Here is a 16,395-nt window from a genome sequence, read left to right as displayed (position 1 = left end):
GTGAATTGTAGGTTTCGATTGGATTCTTGTAGGTTTCAATACACGGTCTCGATTTTTCCCGAAAACCCCGTAATCTACTTGGTAACTGTTTGCAACACTATATCTGATAAACACTATAATCTACCGCGACAGATGGACTCAACATAGCAGAAGTACGCCCGGACGGGCAAAGGATGCTTTTTTCCCCTGAGAGAACAGTCTCTCACCAGGCAAACCCTAGTCATCTGTACAAACTCTCCCCCATTCCTGGCGATCTATCTAGGAAACGGCCACTGATAAGCTACTAGCGCGCGATTCTCTGCACATGATGATAATGATAAAGGAAACAACGCAAAGAATTATGGCATATGGATATATAAACCACTAACTTAAACTGAAACAGTGGAATAACCCCTAAAATGTAACTTTATTAGTAAGCCAGTGTGACGTGTGAGGCATATTGATATTCGGTCGGTTGGGGGCAGCGTACGGGCGTGACTGAATTGTGTTGGATGTCGCAAACAATCCGTGCGATTAGAGTGTGTTGTGTGGAATGATACATGCGAGCATATTGGGTAACGACCACAGACTAACGAGCGAGAATCACAAGTGGCAACATTGCAATTGAATAAATATTCGTTCTAAAACAGCTTTTGGAAAATGAAATTCCTTACAGTGGAGTAGTTTTCTTTCGAGGAGTGAAAATGAGAAATATCCTTCATATCCCATTTGGAGTTGCAATTGTATTAAATCATGGTTGAATGGATGTGGTTCGCGTAGGTCCTGGTGCTTAGAAAGTGTGGTTCATTTTCATCTCGTTGCTGTGGTAGATGAGCACGTCCTTGAAGTACATGTTCTTGGTGTAGAAGTAGTTGAAGTTGATGACACGATCGAACGGATAGCCCATCGGGAGGGTGTCGTAGTAGCGCATTCCGGAGCCGACGCCGCACGAGAAGCTCTTGTCGTAGAAGTCCGCCTGCTCGTAGGTAGGCTTGGCCGTGTACGGCGTGATGATGAAGTAGAACTGCATCGGCATACCGTTGGACCAGCCCTTCGGCAAGATCAGACGGTCGGGGAATCCGCAGTGCGCCTCGGACATGTCAAGGACGAACTTCTCCTGGCCGTTGAAGCCGAGCATGGTCTTCTTGTACAGTTCGGTGTACATGGTGCGGTCTTTCACGCTCCAGTAGAAGTCTCGAGACTGGCGCACGAAGCTGTTCTGGCCGGCGGTGAAGTCAACCAGGTACTGGTCGATCTCAACGAAGTACTTCTTGTAGAACTGCAGGTCGAAGAAGCGGTCGAACTTCGGTCCCAGGAACATGCGCACGATGGCCTTGCCGGTGTACTCGGACATCACGTTCATCGTGTAGCTGAAGGGCTTGTGGTTCAGGCGTTGCTGGCGGGCAAGCACGCTTCCGTCGAAGTACTTCTCGGGGGTCTGCATGGGCAGAACGTTGGAGACATCGGCATCGAAGAAGTCGAAGTAGGTGACCAGCTTATCGAACGCGACGTCCTTGATGATGACTCCGTTGAAGTTGAGCTCGTCGTACGTGTAGCTTGGCAGGAAGCGCTTGAAGTAGTAGTACAGGTCCATGAAACGTTCGTACAGCTGGTAGAACACGGGATCGCGCAGGCTGGTTTCGAACTGCATAAGCGCCGATGGCCACACTTTGTAGGCATTGAAGTCGTTTCCGGAGAGCAGCAGGCGCGAGAACACCTCGACATATCCGACGTAGTTTGCATCGATGGCATCAACGTTCGAGTTGAGCAGGTTTCCGAAGAACTCAACCGACTCCGGCAGACGCAGGTTGATGCGGGAACCATCCTCCATGATGTAGTATCCGGCCTCGATGATCTGGCGGATCTTCGACTCCCAGGAGTTGATCCAGTCCACCTTCATGTACGACTCGTCGCTGATCATGTAGTTGAAGTCACGGCTCTTGAACGGCACTCCGTTCCAGTAGCTGAGCAGCGAGAAGTAGCCAGTCTTAAGCGGGAAGCGCCACACCAGCGGCTTCACCGTACCCATGTAGTTTGCCATACGCTCCAGGTTGTAGCGGGCCAACAGCGTCTGGTGCATGTACCAGTAGAGCTCTCCGCGACGATCCTTCATCAGTCCGAACTTGTCCTCACCCAGGATGAACGGATAGTCCATCATGAAATAGTAGTAATACGAGTTCAGGCCAACGTCCTCGGTGAAGTAGCTGATGATCTCCTCGCTGTAGAAGCTGTTGTAGTAATCTACCGGGTACGACTGCGTGTAGTTGGCGTACACCACGTTGTACTTGCCGTTGCCATAGAAACCGAACTTGGGATCGTACAGCTTCTTGTAGGTGATGGAGCGGATAACGTCGGTGTTGTAGAAGAAGTACGGATAAATCTCGTAGATGGCCGGCAGAACGATGCCTTGCAGATCCGGGCGGTGCATCACGGTCAGGTGGACGACATAGATGAACATGCCTTCGTTCACATTGTCGCGGGCCCAGATGAGATTCTTGTAGTAAGTGTCCCAGTCGGCGCTGTTGTACAGGAACGAGAACAAGGCATAGGTCTGGCGCACGTACTGCGCGTTGTAGATGGTGAAGATTTCACCCTTCTCCAAAAAGGCACCGGTCTTGTAGAAGTCGAAAAATTCGACGACCTGGGCAAAGTCCTAAAAGTTTAAGGAAGAAAAGTTGGTTGATCATGCGGTTCGCTTACAACGGTAAAAGATGAACCTCGCTGTTACTTACGGTGTACTTAGTCTCATCCGCAACCCAGCTCTTGGTGTAGGGCATGTACTCCTCATACTTCAGCGGCAGATGGATGTTTCGTAGAACCTCGAAGAAGAACTTTTGCTTGAACAAAAAGTCCTTATCAGCTAGACAGGGTAAAACACACCGGTTTGAAATCATTCCTCCTTTCGATAGGCAATAGCTATTGGAGATATTTACCATACTTCGCTTCGGTTTTCGTGGAAGGCACGTACGATCCACTGGCAAGGACTGCCAGAGAAATTGCCACCGTCAGGATGATGAGCTTCATCTTGTCCAGCTACCGTTTGACTACAGCCAGGAGACCGACTGACTACTAGACCGTGCCCCAACTACCTTTTATACCCACGAAGATGCACCAGTTCTACTTGACTTACGTCAATGCTAGAGTACCCCAAGCAGAGATTATTCTGGAGTTCTTTTTTTGGCATGGCAACGGAGTGCACTCATAATTTCAATTATATTCGGTATCACATATATTGCTCTTAAGGAAAGATCGAATATTGAAATATATTCCGTCAGTGCATTTTTTATCAGTGAAATAAAAATAAAACAAGGTTCAAGGACGCTGCATTCGCGTTGCCCATTGCTGAAAGCAAGTACAAGGTAGATAACAGCAAAGAGCCATGGGTGGTATGGTTGGATCCGGATGTTAAATAAAACATTATTTAATAATTATAAATAAGAACGCATGATAATGGATGCCCCGTAATCAAAGATCCGCTGCATGCTGTTTCTATGCCAAAAAGACCACGATCGCCACTCGAGACAAAGAATGCATTGCCGAAAAACGATAAGAGGGAATCGGAACGAACATCGACCGATGCATTTCGTGTTCATCTTCGTGGGTATAAAAGGTAGTTGGGGCACGGTCTAGTAGTCAGTCGGTCTCCTGGCTGTAGTCAAACGGTAGCTGGACAAGATGAAGCTCATCATCCTGACGGTGGCAATTTCTCTGGCAGTCCTTGCCAGTGGATCGTACGTGCCTTCCACGAAAACCGAAGCGAAGTATGGTAAATATCTCCAATAGCTATTGCCTATCGAAAGGAGGAATGATTTCAAACCGGTGTGTTTTACCCTGTCTAGCTGATAAGGACTTTTTGTTCAAGCAAAAGTTCTTCTTCGAGGTTCTGCGAAACATCCATCTGCCGCTGAAGTATGAGGAGTACATGCCCTACACCAAGAGCTGGGTTGCGGATGAGACTAAGTACACCGTAAGTAACAGCGAGGTTCATCTTTTACCGTTGTAAGCGAACCGCATGATCAACCAACTTTTCTTCCTTAAACTTTTAGGACTTTGCCCAGGTCGTCGAATTTTTCGACTTCTACAAGACCGGTGCCTTTTTGGAGAAGGGTGAAATCTTCACCATCTACAACGCGCAGTACGTGCGCCAGACCTATGCCTTGTTCTCGTTCCTGTACAACAGCGCCGACTGGGACACTTACTACAAGAATCTCATCTGGGCCCGCGACAATGTGAACGAAGGCATGTTCATCTATGTCGTCCACCTGACCGTGATGCACCGCCCGGATCTGCAAGGCATCGTTCTGCCGGCCATCTACGAGATTTATCCGTACTTCTTCTACAACACCGACGTTATCCGCTCCATCACCTACAAGAAGCTGTACGATCCCAAGTTCGGTTTCTATGGCAACGGCAAGTACAACGTGGTGTACGCCAACTACACGCAGTCGTACCCGGTAGATTACTACAACAGCTTCTACAGCGAGGAGATCATCAGCTACTTCACCGAGGACGTTGGCCTGAACTCGTATTACTACTATTTCATGATGGACTATCCGTTCATCCTGGGTGAGGACAAGTTCGGACTGATGAAGGATCGTCGCGGAGAGCTCTACTGGTACATGCACCAGACGCTGTTGGCCCGCTACAACCTGGAGCGTATGGCAAACTACATGGGTACGGTGAAGCCGCTGGTGTGGCGCTTCCCGCTTAAGACTGGCTACTTCTCGCTGCTCAGCTACTGGAACGGAGTGCCGTTCAAGAGCCGTGACTTCAACTACATGATCAGCGACGAGTCGTACATGAAGGTGGACTGGATCAACTCCTGGGAGTCGAAGATCCGCCAGATCATCGAGGCCGGATACTACATCATGGAGGATGGTTCCCGCATCAACCTGCGTCTGCCGGAGTCGGTTGAGTTCTTCGGAAACCTGCTCAACTCGAACGTTGATGCCATCGATGCAAACTACGTCGGATATGTCGAGGTGTTCTCGCGCCTGCTGCTCTCCGGAAACGACTTCAATGCCTACAAAGTGTGGCCATCGGCGCTTATGCAGTTCGAAACCAGCCTGCGCGATCCCGTGTTCTACCAGCTGTACGAACGTTTCATGGACCTGTACTACTACTTCAAGCGCTTCCTGCCAAGCTACACGTACGACGAGCTCAACTTCAACGGAGTCATCATCAAGGACGTCGCGGTCGATAAGCTGGTCACCTACTTCGACTTCTTCGATGCCGATGTCTCCAACGTTCTGCCCATGCAGACCCCCGAGAAGTACTTCGACGGAAGCGTGCTTGCCCGCCAGCAACGCCTGAACCACAAGCCCTTCAGCTACACGATGAACGTGATGTCCGAGTACACCGGCAAGGCCATCGTGCGCATGTTCCTGGGACCGAAGTTCGACCGCTTCTTCGACCTGCAGTTCTACAAGAAGTACTTCGTTGAGATCGACCAGTACCTGGTTGACTTCACCGCTGGCCAGAACAGCTTCGTGCGCCAGTCTCGAGACTTCTACTGGAGCGTGAAAGACCGCACCATGTACACCGAACTGTACAAGAAGACCATGCTCGGCTTCAACGGCCAGGAGAAGTTCGTCCTTGACATGTCCGAGGCGCACTGCGGATTCCCCGACCGTCTGATCTTGCCGAAGGGCTGGTCCAACGGTATGCCGATGCAGTTCTACTTCATCATCACGCCGTACACGGCCAAGCCTACCTACGAGCAGGCGGACTTCTACGACAAGAGCTTCTCGTGCGGCGTCGGCTCCGGAATGCGCTACTACGACACCCTCCCGATGGGCTATCCGTTCGATCGTGTCATCAACTTCAACTACTTCTACACCAAGAACATGTACTTCAAGGACGTGCTCATCTACCACAGCGACGAGATGAAGATGAACCACACTTTCTAAGCTCCAGGACCTACGCAAACCGCTCACATTCAACCTGATTTAATACACTTCAAAGCAACTGCAAATTGGGAAAACCCATCAATTAACGCTGTCTTATTGTTCTGCATTAAATGCAAACCCGTTCCTCCGAATATCCCAATGCGAAGCCATTTAGTATTAGCATTAGACCATTTATTCTGCAGATAAACATGATCGAAGCAATTAAGTATCGAGAAGTGTGCCACGAGTCTTTTTAGCTGGTGGTGGTTCAATCTTTTCCTTCAGCACATCTTCATTCGTTTTGCCACCTTTTCGTTCCAGCTGCTTTTCGATGATTCGTGCATTATTTGCGTAGCTGTCCGCCACCTCACGCGCTTCAATTTCATCCTCCTCCTCATCGATGGTGGAAACAGTGACGGAGCTAAACTTGCCCATGTTCTTTGTGTGCTTGGTGACCATAACTTTTTTCGGCTCGAGGGCCGGATTAAGGCTTGCGCTGGGAGTTTTGATTATTTCCGATATTTTTGCCTCACTCTTACACTTCACCAGCGCCCGGCGTATCACGAACGTTACCTGTGGATCGTTCGAGTGCCGATAGTAAAGCGGGAGTCCACATTTTTTGCATTTGAACCGGTGCTGCTTCTCAATGCCAGCTTCGCGCTGTATAAAAATGGTTTCACTTGGGTCGGCATTCACTTTGTTCGCGTGACGGGTGCTATCGATCACCCGCGCACCGTCCAGCTGGCGGAGAGGTAATTTTTCCAAAGTACAATCTGGAAGAAACAATTGTATTAAACATTACTATCGTGCGAGGCAACACAGCGTGCGTCTGTGCCAACCACTATCGCTTACCTAGAATTAAACTCATTTGTCCGCAGAGACAGTAGTAAATATTCAGTGGACCAGTTTCGTTGTACTCTTCTTTGTCCTTTGAATCGGAACAAACGATACTTCGGGACACAACTTTCGGCATTTTGGTAAAAACGAGAAAAATTTACGGTAATCCTGCCGCTGCTGGCAATGTTTTGTGTTGTAAATAAATGTATGTCAGTTTGTTTACATGATAGACTGACAGTTAAGAAAATGGTAACGCTAGTAACGCTAGCTGCTGAGTAACGCGTCGTAGTAGGTCCAAAGGACCTTTTGGTTGAAATTTAGTTTTAGAACTTTAAACAAAAACATGGTTAAGCAGAACGCTATCTAGTCTGTATATTAAACGGAGGCTTTAAGATTTCTGTCCGTTTCATAACACTTGATCAATTGGTTTGATTTTCAAAAATATTTGAAACCCCGTTGAATCAATCTATAGCTTTGTTCAGTGGAACCACAAAAAGGATCATGGAACCGACATAAACCTGCTGAATTTTTATCCATCTTTGCAGCAATCGTGTTATCCTTGTCAGGGTTATGAAATGCGTACTCTTTCGCTTCCCCGATAAGGAACCCTTGGCTACGAAGGATCATCCTAGCGTCCTTTCGCACAGCGACTATGGTGGACTCTTTCACGCTCTCTCCGGAACCATGCAACGGAACGGAGTGATTCGCAGGGAATGAATCAGAGTGAATGCTGCTGCAGCTAGCGCCACGCGGGGGCCGTTCTGCAAACCAGTGCGCCATAATGTTTTCGAGTTTTTTCACTCCAAATCTAGTAACATAGATTTTGCCTTACACAGAAAACCTTTAAAAGTAATATTTAAACTAGTTTAATTGGCAGCAAAGTGAGACGCTAGCGCGTCGGCAGCGGTGCAGTGAAAATCGGGTAGAAATTAACTCGCTGTAAGTACGGAAAAGCGTGTGTCGAAAACGGTCTCGCAGTGCGATATTGGGTGAAGCGTGCATACTTCAGGAAAAATGGGGAAATGGATTCGTACGTTCTGTCCCGTTCGCTTTCGATTTTAGTGTTTCCCTGATAGATATCGCGCTGCCAGAAAAAAAGTGCTACTGGGAGGTTTCTTGCCAATGGTTACTCGGACCAGGTGCTATTTCTGCGTAGGAAAAGCGTAAGCGCTGCAGATTGCCCGTATGATCCCCTGGGGGTGAACTTGCTCGTATGGGAAAAAAGGATACAGGACAAGAAATCTGGGTGGAAAACCGGAACAAGGGCTGTTGATAAAATTGATGATGATGATGATGATGATCTACTCCTTAAGGTGCTGCGCCCTGCTGCTGCTGGCTCGCGTTCCATATTGTCACCAGGACGGCGGAGTCCAGCACGTCGTCCACCAGGGGCCCGCAAGGACGAGACCGTGTACCGTTCCGTTTTCACCAGCGCACGAGGGACGCATTTTCCCTCTTCGTTCGGTGCACGCGGCATGCTGCGCCCTGGGCGGAACGCGCAACGGTGCGGAATTGGGGTGCCTTTAAGGAATGGAAAAAAACGAAAACGAGAGAAAAAAAAAATATCGTTCCGCAGTGTGTGAAATGAAAAAAGAAAACCCAGTTTGCGATGGTCAGTTTGGAGGTATTATAAAAAGGGGCAAAGATTACTGAGGGTTGTGCTGATATCGAATTTCGAATTAACGAGTCGTACTTCTGATACGGTCATGCCAACGAGTGGCGGCTAGCGGCAGTGTGGTGTCAAAGAGAATTAGAAAAGCAAGAAGAGCACACTAGAGACAGAGGAAGTAAGATAAAGCGAGAGAGAGCGAGAGAGAAGGAGATATAGAGACAGGGAGAGAGTGAGAGCGAAAGCTGAAAGGAAAAATTTATGAGCAGAAACTTCCGCAGTGTCTGAAAAACAAATCACGGAAAAGTGTGCGGGATAGCAATGGTGCTGGATGCATCCGTTTTTTTCGTTTTTGGAAGGGGGTGCTGTGGAAAAGCATGTGGTGCAGGTGGAAAAGCATGGCGAACGATAGATGGAGCTGGTGCCTGATAAGAAAAGCAATCAGCGAAGAAGTTCAATGCGGGAACACGTGCGTTACATGCCGTGGATAGGGTGCGTGTGTTTGTGTGTGTGCGAGTGTGCACGTTGGAAAAGCGTCCCCGAAAACGGTTGTCAAAGGGGTGTGCATGTGTAGGGGCGCGTTAATTAAGTAACGTCGAGGGAAGAAGAAGAAGAGGGAGAAAATGACGTCCGGTGGTAGTCCATGTTGGTGGTGGTGCGTTTGGTGTAGTGTGTGCAGAAAAGTGCAGCGGTGCAGTTGCAATTTTCGCAAAGTCCCCAGTGCAGCGCCACCACTATCATGATTGCAACGTGAACACAGCAACCAACCGTATACGTTTTACTACTCATCGTAGTAGCCCGTAGTAGTAAACCACTACACCGTTCGCCTGCGCATAAACAAATACTCCACTCGGTTTGTGTAGTGTGCCTTTTACTCGGGATGTGGAATAATTGCATTCGAATGAAGCGTTTATTATTACCCGCTTTGATTGACCGGACGAATTATTCCATTGTGGCTGGAATTTAGAAAACCACACGAATCTCTCAACGTTGTTTGGTTGCTTGTGTATGTGTGTGTGCGTTTATTTGCCAAACGGCTAAAGTCAACGGAGGCGCCCGGTCGTTTGTAGAATCATACCAGTGTTTCCCATGATGCTTGGAGTGTTAGGCAAAATAATTCACGTGCTGCATGTTTTCCCTTCTGCCACACTCTCTCATAGCTCTGTTTTGTCCGTCGTTATTGCAGATAGCATTCAAATGAACATTTGGCGGCATGGTTAAGATGGCTTCAACGGAGGAACAGGATAGGAAAATAGTGCTGGAGTTCTGCCACCTGCTGGAGAAGTCGAAGCAGCTGTTCAACGGGCTCCGGGATCTGCCGCAGTACGGCCATCGGCAGTGGCAGGCCTACTTCGGTCGCACGTTCGACGTTTACACCAAGCTGTGGAAGTTCCAGCAGCAACATAGACTAGTCCTAGATTCTAAGTATGGTTTAAAGCGATGGCAAATCGGAGAAATAGCTAGCAAAATTGGACAACTCTATTATCATTATTAGTAAGCACCAACTGCCCGAGACGGCATACTGGCCATGTTTGGCCACCTCGCCTCCCCCGGGCCGGCAGCCATCACTGATTGGATGTTTCTTTTTCTCTGTCTCTCTTCCCCTCGCCCATGTGCAGCCTTAGAACGAGTGAAACAAATTATCTCAATGAAGCATACTCTTTTTATGCTGCGATCAGAGGGCGCGCTTACTACTCTAGAGCAATCAAGGAGGACCGACCGGATCTCATGGTTAAGAAACTACGTTACTACGCTAGATTTATTGTTGTTTGTTTACTGTTGAAGAAGATGAAGCTGGTGCGGGAGTTAGTTATCGAATTGGAGCGACAGATACAGGAATACACCACGACGTAAGTTGACCGCGCGAACCACGTTTCCTTTTATTTCCCCCCTCTTGGCTCCCACACTCCAAACTCTACCGCCAGTGCTGCCGCTGGGTTCCATTCTAGGTACGAGCCGGAGGACCAGCTCGAGTGGTCGTTGGTGCTCGAGGAAATCAAGGGGTTCATCAAGGCGGAATCGGCCGTGGCGGTTCTGCACGCCGACACCAACCCGATCGTCCTATCGCACAGGTTAGTTGCTTGCTGATGGTAGCGCAGTAGTTTAGTTTTTCTTAGGCCCGTGCTTTCCGATTTTTACCTACTTCTTCTTCTTCTTCTTGTTCTTCTGTAGCTCCTCTGCTCTCCTTTAATTGTTTTCTTTTTCCTTGGTTCCTCTTCGCTTTCATTTCTGTTCCCCTTTAGTGGAACGTTCGATTCAAAAGTGATCGTAATCGTTTTGGGTTCCACGTTTTACTCTGACTGTTTTAACTTAGTCGAGTCACATAGTTAAGATTCAGACTACTGATGACATAGATGATTTAAAAAAAACTCCAACAACTTACACCTTCCTGGCAGAAAGACACCATGAAAAACTTTGACGAATTTTCCAAATTCCAAAATGCAATGGAATAGCCAAAAAAATCAGAGTCTAACGTGGAAATCAATATTCTACGTAACCTTTTGAAGCTAGCAGTATATTTTATGTTTTGGTCTTATCATTTTTCTTTATCCTCTTCTCAGTGTACCATTTTTCTTTTAATCTTGGGATGTTGCAGTCACATGCTTCGTGTTGAAAAATCTTTTTGCCGCTTTGCCAATCGATAAAAAAAATCTTTACCGTTGATGCAGTTGCTAAAAAGTAACTCAGTGTTTTTTGACAGATCTATTTAATACCAGTTGAGTTAAAATACTTTTGCAGTTGTTTGCTGTAAGCTTATGCGTAATGATAACGGCCACCGTACCGCTAATATATGATCGATTGAAGATTTTCGGACGCCCAGTCAGTTAGCCTTTTTGGGTTTACGCTGTAACGCTTGGTTATTTGAATATTGTGTTGTAACATGATTTTATTCACCGTACCCTCTGTTTCCGTTTACTGATTTTTACATTTCCCTCGTAGCTACCCTTGTAGATTGAACTATCCACCGAAGTGAATATAAGACATAAACCTTACATAAAATACAGTACACTTCATCGTAACTTTTACCGAAACAAAGAGTGAGTTGGTAGTTGCTTCGAAATCTTCATTCTTGGGTAGATCCTCTCAGAGTATGTCGTGTCAACATTGCTCCCATGTCGACAGATACAAAAATGAACCTCCTTGTTGGTAATTCTGGCTGAAATCGGCCCTGTCGTTGCCCTGTCTGTCCTCTGTAAAAAAAACACACACATAAATGCAAAGCTACGTGTAAAATTGTTCAGGTATACTGTTGTGTATTCTATATCTCGTATCGTCTGCTATTGGTAAAGTAATTTTCGTTCAAGCTTCAATTCCAAAGATTGGCTGTATTTTGTTGTTCCAGTATTGGCTATGGTTCTTTCCTCTTATTTAATGTCTGTAAAGTGAGAAAACCCAAACACACGTTACGCTATTTTATCTTATATAAATATTATTAATATTTTAATTTTCCTTTCTCTAATTGGTGGTTCCCTGTCGTTAGGTATTCGAAGATTATATTTATTTTCAACTGCTACCATCTAAAAATAAGAACTACATCTAAAATCTAGTCTATAAGTATTAAGTCTCTATTCTTAAGGCAGTAAGAGCAAACAAATCAATTGGATTCCTACGTGGAAAGTTTGAGATTTGGCACAAACTTGTAGCCACCGAATGGCGCATCAAAATTGAAACCCTTTTCGGCTCCTTGGATAATAGAACAAGGCACAATGAACGCTTGCTCTTACTTAAAACCTAGCGAAGTAAGATTCTGGTGTATGGTTGTAAGATTTACCTGATAAGCCGACGTGCCCGAAATCCCCCGAAAGTTTGCTGGAGACAAATCAAAGATTGGCCCGTTCACTTTCAATTTTGGATCATTATTGCGCACTCCTCATGAGACCGAGTTTTCATACTTCATCATTAATTAAAAAAAAAAAATCCCAACCAATTCACATATCATCCTCCAAATCTTACCACAAACCCCCAGGTTTGGTTTTCCGTTACCGCTTGTTGCAATGGCATATTGGTTTGCGATCGTTGCTTTCGTAAGGCGATTTTGAAGAAAACACCCGGAACACGAGTGGTTCGTGCCAGAAAAAGAAAAATAAAACAAACAAAAAAATCAATTTAAACAAACGCACAGGAATATTGGCCCTTTTTGAAGTGGAACGTCTCTGTGCCTCCTTGTATGCGATCATGTATTTGTGTACGCGCGACATCCTTTGGTTGGACGTGTTTAATTTTATTTTCCGCAACCAATCATCACGAAGGATTGAACTGTGTTATTAGAGGTATTAGAAGAAGCTGTTTCTGAGCGGGAAACAAAAGGATCCTGCCCTTTTGTCCATCCGCCTGTTAGTGCCATCTGATCATTGAACCGGAAGTTTAAACCGGAGTTCATTCGGAATTCAGTGCCATCAATTCCTCATCACTTCGCACATATCCCACATTCCACCGTACATGCATACATAAATACATACATACATACATGCGCACTTAGAGTCATTAAAACACGGTCACCCACCCTCGGACAGGACACTCGGACAACGAAACATTTCATACAATAACACATACAAAACGTTGCTGGACTCCCGGACGTTGCACCGACATACACGACACGAAACGCAAGTAAACCCACAAACGCACAAACATGAGCGGTGCGGTGACCAACTTAGTCGAAAGCACGGGCCATTCGTCTTTCCCCTTCCGGAGCGAGGTACCTTCACGCGTGTTGAATCGAAGTGGTTCTGGTTCTAGGTTAAGCCCGCTCACGACGCCACCCTGCGAACGAACGCCGCACATGACGCTCAGCCTGCAGGAGATCCTGATCGTCGGTTCCGCCTGCGAGCAGGCCAAGTTTTCCGAGCTCACGATGGACATGTTTCGGTGAGTACGGGGAGGGGAGTTTTTACTTTTTTGGGAAGTACTGAGCTTCATCGCCGTCCCTTTCAGGATGCTTCAAACCCTGGAGCGAGAACCAACGGACTCGATGCACCCGATGATCGGACATCCGATGGCGCACGGGGGTCCACACGATGCTAGTCCCGCTGCCAGCCGGATGCCACCGTACGGAGTACCAGGATCGAAAGGTGACTACCCGCCGACCGCAACTGTGTGCTACTACGTGAACGGACTTTAATGGATCGTTTTTGGTTGGCCCATGTTTCCAGGATACGTCGAGAATGGCGATCGACGTTCGATGCGTGATAATCCACATAAGTACTTGCTGTATAAACCGTCGCTCAGCCAGCTGATGGTGTTTCTGTCGAGCGGCTTCAAGGAGTTGCCACCGGGTGGTGCGTTGCTGCTGTACATGTCCGCGGACGGGTGCTTCTCGACTACGAAGCATCCGCAAGATTGTAAGTGAAATTGGGCTACTTTCCTTCCAACGTCCGTTCGATCACTTTTCCACATTACTCCGCAGATGGGTACGAGCTGGGCGGGCTGGCAACGAGTGTCAAGCGAGACGCCGTAGACAGCGGGTTGTCGGTGCGCGGGAAGTCCAGCGCCGGCTACAAGGAACCACACTGCCTATACCCGGGCGATCTGTATCCTTACACGCGGCGGCCTCTCTTCATCATCATTGATTCGGATAATTCATTCGTGTTCCAGCACATACCGAGGTAGGAACTGCTTGGAGGTTCCGGCAACCAAACAACAAACCACCTGACATCAAATGCTTTCTGTTTCCGTTTCGCCTCAAGGTACTTTGGACAACCGCTAGTTATACTCATGTCACCACAGGACGTTCCTGCCAACTATCAAGGTAGCGTGTAGCTGAAACCGATCGGCAAACCTTAACCTCACGACACGTCTCCGTTCCGGTGGTATGGGTTGGTCATCGCCGTTAATGTATGTCGTCTGCTCCTCCTTGCTTCCAGATCTGCAACACCATGGTTCACTGTTTACGTTATTCCTACACTCGCCCATGACGGCCATGTGCTACATCTGTAACGTTGGCGACGTACCGATACACCACTGGGAGCGATGCCAGGGCTACGTCGACCGGTTCGTCACTGAGGCGTCCCGGCTGGTGACGCGCTGTCGGATGGATGAAATCGAGCAGGGCATCGGCTATATAGGTACGGTTGTAGATCTTTGATCGTCTTGGTCTTTGAATGAATCCTTCGATGAGATTCGTTCATATGAAGCTTTCATCCGAGATCCGTTCCAACAGATCCTTGAATATTCAAAGACTCCTCAATCTCCAAAGATTGATGGATCTTTAAACATTCATGCGTTTTTTTAGGGCGAACTAAAACAACCGCAATGAAGCGATGATTTTCATCATCATTTCAATTGTTCGATCTCTCCGATATGTACCGGTTATGAATCTCAGACGAATCTTTTCAAATCGTTCAAGATTACTGGAAAGCTACAGTTTCTACTAAAAATTAAGTTACAGCGTCGAACAGCCAGCCCATTTGACGAATCTTTGGTCAAATCGGTTTAGTTTTGAGCTTTGGCTGAAAAAAACACCTTATTTTGAACACACAAAACTTCATATACCATGAAGTTCGTTTGGTTATTTGTGGAAATTAGTTGAGTAGGCTTAGATTACAATGGCATAGTTTGCAAGTTTGACACAAAACAATCTTAACACTTTGACGTCCGCACAATTCACGGTGTCGCAACGCTTTACGACCACTGCACTAGTTTCTCCGTATCTGGCCGCCCTGTTTGATCATTGTCTTTCAATCTTTATTAGAATTTACGTACGAACAGCAACGCGCCTTGCGAAATTTGTTTACTTTTCATTTGATATTTGTTGGCATATAGTAGTCTGTGTTGCGTGTCAGGAGACGGCGTTGACAGCACACCAACGGATGTGATCGGATGCACTGAAACAGAGCCATTACATCCATAGATGTACCCGGACGTCAGAGTGTTAAAGTTTTCCGAGGTTGCTGCAAAATGGAGAAGTTACGAACCAAGACTTGTGTTGAATTAAGAAAACGTAGTATCTTACCAAATTGTCCAAGAAATTCTTGGTGAAAAGTTGGTGAAACAGTTGGGCGGCCATATTCTACTGTGCAAGTGCCCTGAAAGAGCTAATGAGATATTGGACACTATTTTAAGTTTCATTTTTGCTGAACCTGTCCAAAAAGAATAAAAAAACAATTAACTTAATAGAAGAAAAGTACGAAGGAAAACATTCCACCAACCACCAATTGGTTGTTCCCCATTGTAGCACATGTTGCCCGGATGTTTATTCATCCAAGATAGCTGGTTTTTAACCCTTTGTCCGCAGGATTTGATTAGTCGAACTGTTACTTGTTCATCGAAGATTCGTATCGTTTTCACCGGTTTCTTGGACTATGCAACTTTTTATCTCATAGCGCTCTTTAACAGTGTGTTGTGTTTTAACAGTCGTTTCATCTGAAAGCGATTAATTCCTCAATTAAAGATGAGAGTAATGAAATTAACCACTTCGGCAGGAGGCTTATTGAACAGAAGAGATATTTTACTTCAACTTTGTGTGTTTTTCTTGACTTTCTCCGACGCAGACTCATCGTACGTTCAGTTCTTCGGGGACGACTTCCTCCGGACACTCATTCTGCGGTTCGTTTTCTGCGACGTGGCGTTACGACTTCATCGCGGCTTCCGAGGCCGCCACCAGCGGCCACGCTGTGAACCCCCCCTGCCCGGGCCGGAGCTCCTAGAGCACCCATCGTTAGCGCACATCGTGCTCCAGCTGGCCACCGCCCTCGACGTCCGGGGTCACTTTGTGGAGGGACCGGAAGGCGATTGATGCACGATCTCGACTTCCTACAAGCTCCTCGCATCAGGCTACACCGTCGCGCCAACGGAGCCCCTTCCCCGGTTTGCCGCCCGCGATCGGTTGGCGGCTTTGCTGATTGGTTGCTTCCACGTGTTTTCTTCGGTGGTGGTTGTCACGGCGGTTACGTTGATGGTCACGCTGGTGCCATCCGTAGCTGCTAAATGTCGCCGTGCCTCAACACAGACGGTCGGTGTGGTGGTGCGCGTTGTACTTTCCTGCTAAGTCGGAACGGCTACCATCGTATGACGGCATCCTTCTTTGCTTCCAAACTACTGCCACACGGATCGTTAATGAGGCCGTCGCTGGCCACTGGCGACTAA

The 16,395-nt window shown here is 47.2% G+C and overlaps 4 protein-coding genes across 5 annotated transcripts; 2 read left to right on the top strand and 2 right to left on the bottom strand.

Moving 5' to 3' along the window:
• Positions 1 to 769: 769 nt before the first annotated feature.
• Positions 770 to 3,003, bottom strand: LOC131263581 (hexamerin-1.1). The gene is made up of 3 exons (XM_058265805.1): positions 2,913 to 3,003; positions 2,712 to 2,839; positions 770 to 2,632 (listed from the first exon to the last, which is right to left on the bottom strand). The coding sequence occupies exons 1-3, from the start codon at positions 3,001 to 3,003 to the stop codon at positions 770 to 772; spliced, it is 2,082 nt and encodes a 693-aa protein (XP_058121788.1).
• Positions 3,004 to 3,654: 651 nt separating this feature from the next.
• On the top strand, positions 3,655 to 5,888 carry LOC131263314 (hexamerin-1.1-like). The gene is made up of 3 exons (XM_058265491.1): positions 3,655 to 3,745; positions 3,819 to 3,946; positions 4,026 to 5,888. The coding sequence occupies exons 1-3, from the start codon at positions 3,655 to 3,657 to the stop codon at positions 5,886 to 5,888; spliced, it is 2,082 nt and encodes a 693-aa protein (XP_058121474.1).
• Positions 5,889 to 6,048: 160 nt separating this feature from the next.
• On the bottom strand, positions 6,049 to 6,891 carry LOC131263589 (STING ER exit protein). Its single transcript, XM_058265812.1, has 2 exons — positions 6,720 to 6,891; positions 6,049 to 6,640 (listed from the first exon to the last, which is right to left on the bottom strand). The coding sequence occupies exons 1-2, from the start codon at positions 6,838 to 6,840 to the stop codon at positions 6,090 to 6,092; spliced, it is 672 nt and encodes a 223-aa protein (XP_058121795.1). The 5' UTR covers positions 6,841 to 6,891; the 3' UTR covers positions 6,049 to 6,089.
• Positions 6,892 to 9,526: 2,635 nt separating this feature from the next.
• Positions 9,527 to 16,045, top strand: LOC131263902 (protein SCAI). 2 transcript variants are annotated; one of them, XM_058266181.1, is made up of 10 exons: positions 9,527 to 9,807; positions 9,933 to 10,163; positions 10,263 to 10,385; positions 13,051 to 13,179; positions 13,246 to 13,382; positions 13,464 to 13,652; positions 13,718 to 13,916; positions 13,998 to 14,062; positions 14,175 to 14,375; positions 15,801 to 16,045. In XM_058266181.1, the coding sequence occupies exons 1-10, from the start codon at positions 9,527 to 9,529 to the stop codon at positions 16,043 to 16,045; spliced, it is 1,800 nt and encodes a 599-aa protein (XP_058122164.1). The 2 variants fall into 2 exon arrangements, with proteins under 2 accessions (XP_058122164.1, XP_058122163.1); XM_058266180.1 differs by having other exon boundaries at positions 13,036 to 13,179.
• Positions 16,046 to 16,395: the final 350 nt, after the last annotated feature.

This window comes from Anopheles coustani, chromosome 2 (assembly GCF_943734705.1).
Source record: "Anopheles coustani chromosome 2, idAnoCousDA_361_x.2, whole genome shotgun sequence".
In the NCBI taxonomy this organism is placed as follows: domain Eukaryota; kingdom Metazoa; phylum Arthropoda; class Insecta; order Diptera; family Culicidae; genus Anopheles; species Anopheles coustani.
Note: the sequence above shows the minus strand (reverse complement) of the source record. Positions and strands in the feature narration are given on the sequence as shown.

What these genes read in the sequence shown, in the direction of transcription:
- LOC131263581 (XM_058265805.1), bottom strand. Translation starts at nt 3,003, where the DNA reads ATGAAGCTCATCATCCTGACGGTGGCAATTTCTCTGGCAGTCCTTGCC. An exon ending in GAAAACCGAAGCGAAGTATG is followed by an intron (nt 2,840 to 2,912) that starts GTAAATATCTCC and finishes TACCCTGTCTAG; the next exon opens with CTGATAAGGACTTTTTGTTC. An exon ending in CGGATGAGACTAAGTACACC is followed by an intron (nt 2,633 to 2,711) that starts GTAAGTAACAGC and finishes TTAAACTTTTAG; the next exon opens with GACTTTGCCCAGGTCGTCGA.
- LOC131263314 (XM_058265491.1), top strand. Translation starts at nt 3,655, where the DNA reads ATGAAGCTCATCATCCTGACGGTGGCAATTTCTCTGGCAGTCCTTGCC. An exon ending in GAAAACCGAAGCGAAGTATG is followed by an intron (nt 3,746 to 3,818) that starts GTAAATATCTCC and finishes TACCCTGTCTAG; the next exon opens with CTGATAAGGACTTTTTGTTC. An exon ending in CGGATGAGACTAAGTACACC is followed by an intron (nt 3,947 to 4,025) that starts GTAAGTAACAGC and finishes TTAAACTTTTAG; the next exon opens with GACTTTGCCCAGGTCGTCGA.
- LOC131263589 (XM_058265812.1), bottom strand. Translation starts at nt 6,840, where the DNA reads ATGCCGAAAGTTGTGTCCCGAAGTATCGTTTGTTCCGATTCAAAGGAC. An exon ending in ACAAATGAGTTTAATTCTAG is followed by an intron (nt 6,641 to 6,719) that starts GTAAGCGATAGT and finishes TGTTTCTTCCAG; the next exon opens with ATTGTACTTTGGAAAAATTA.
- LOC131263902 (XM_058266180.1), top strand. Translation starts at nt 9,527, where the DNA reads ATGGTTAAGATGGCTTCAACGGAGGAACAGGATAGGAAAATAGTGCTG. An exon ending in CCGATCGTCCTATCGCACAG is followed by an intron (nt 10,386 to 13,035) that starts GTTAGTTGCTTG and finishes GTTGAATCGAAG; the next exon opens with TGGTTCTGGTTCTAGGTTAA. An exon ending in TACGAAGCATCCGCAAGATT is followed by an intron (nt 13,653 to 13,717) that starts GTAAGTGAAATT and finishes ATTACTCCGCAG; the next exon opens with ATGGGTACGAGCTGGGCGGG.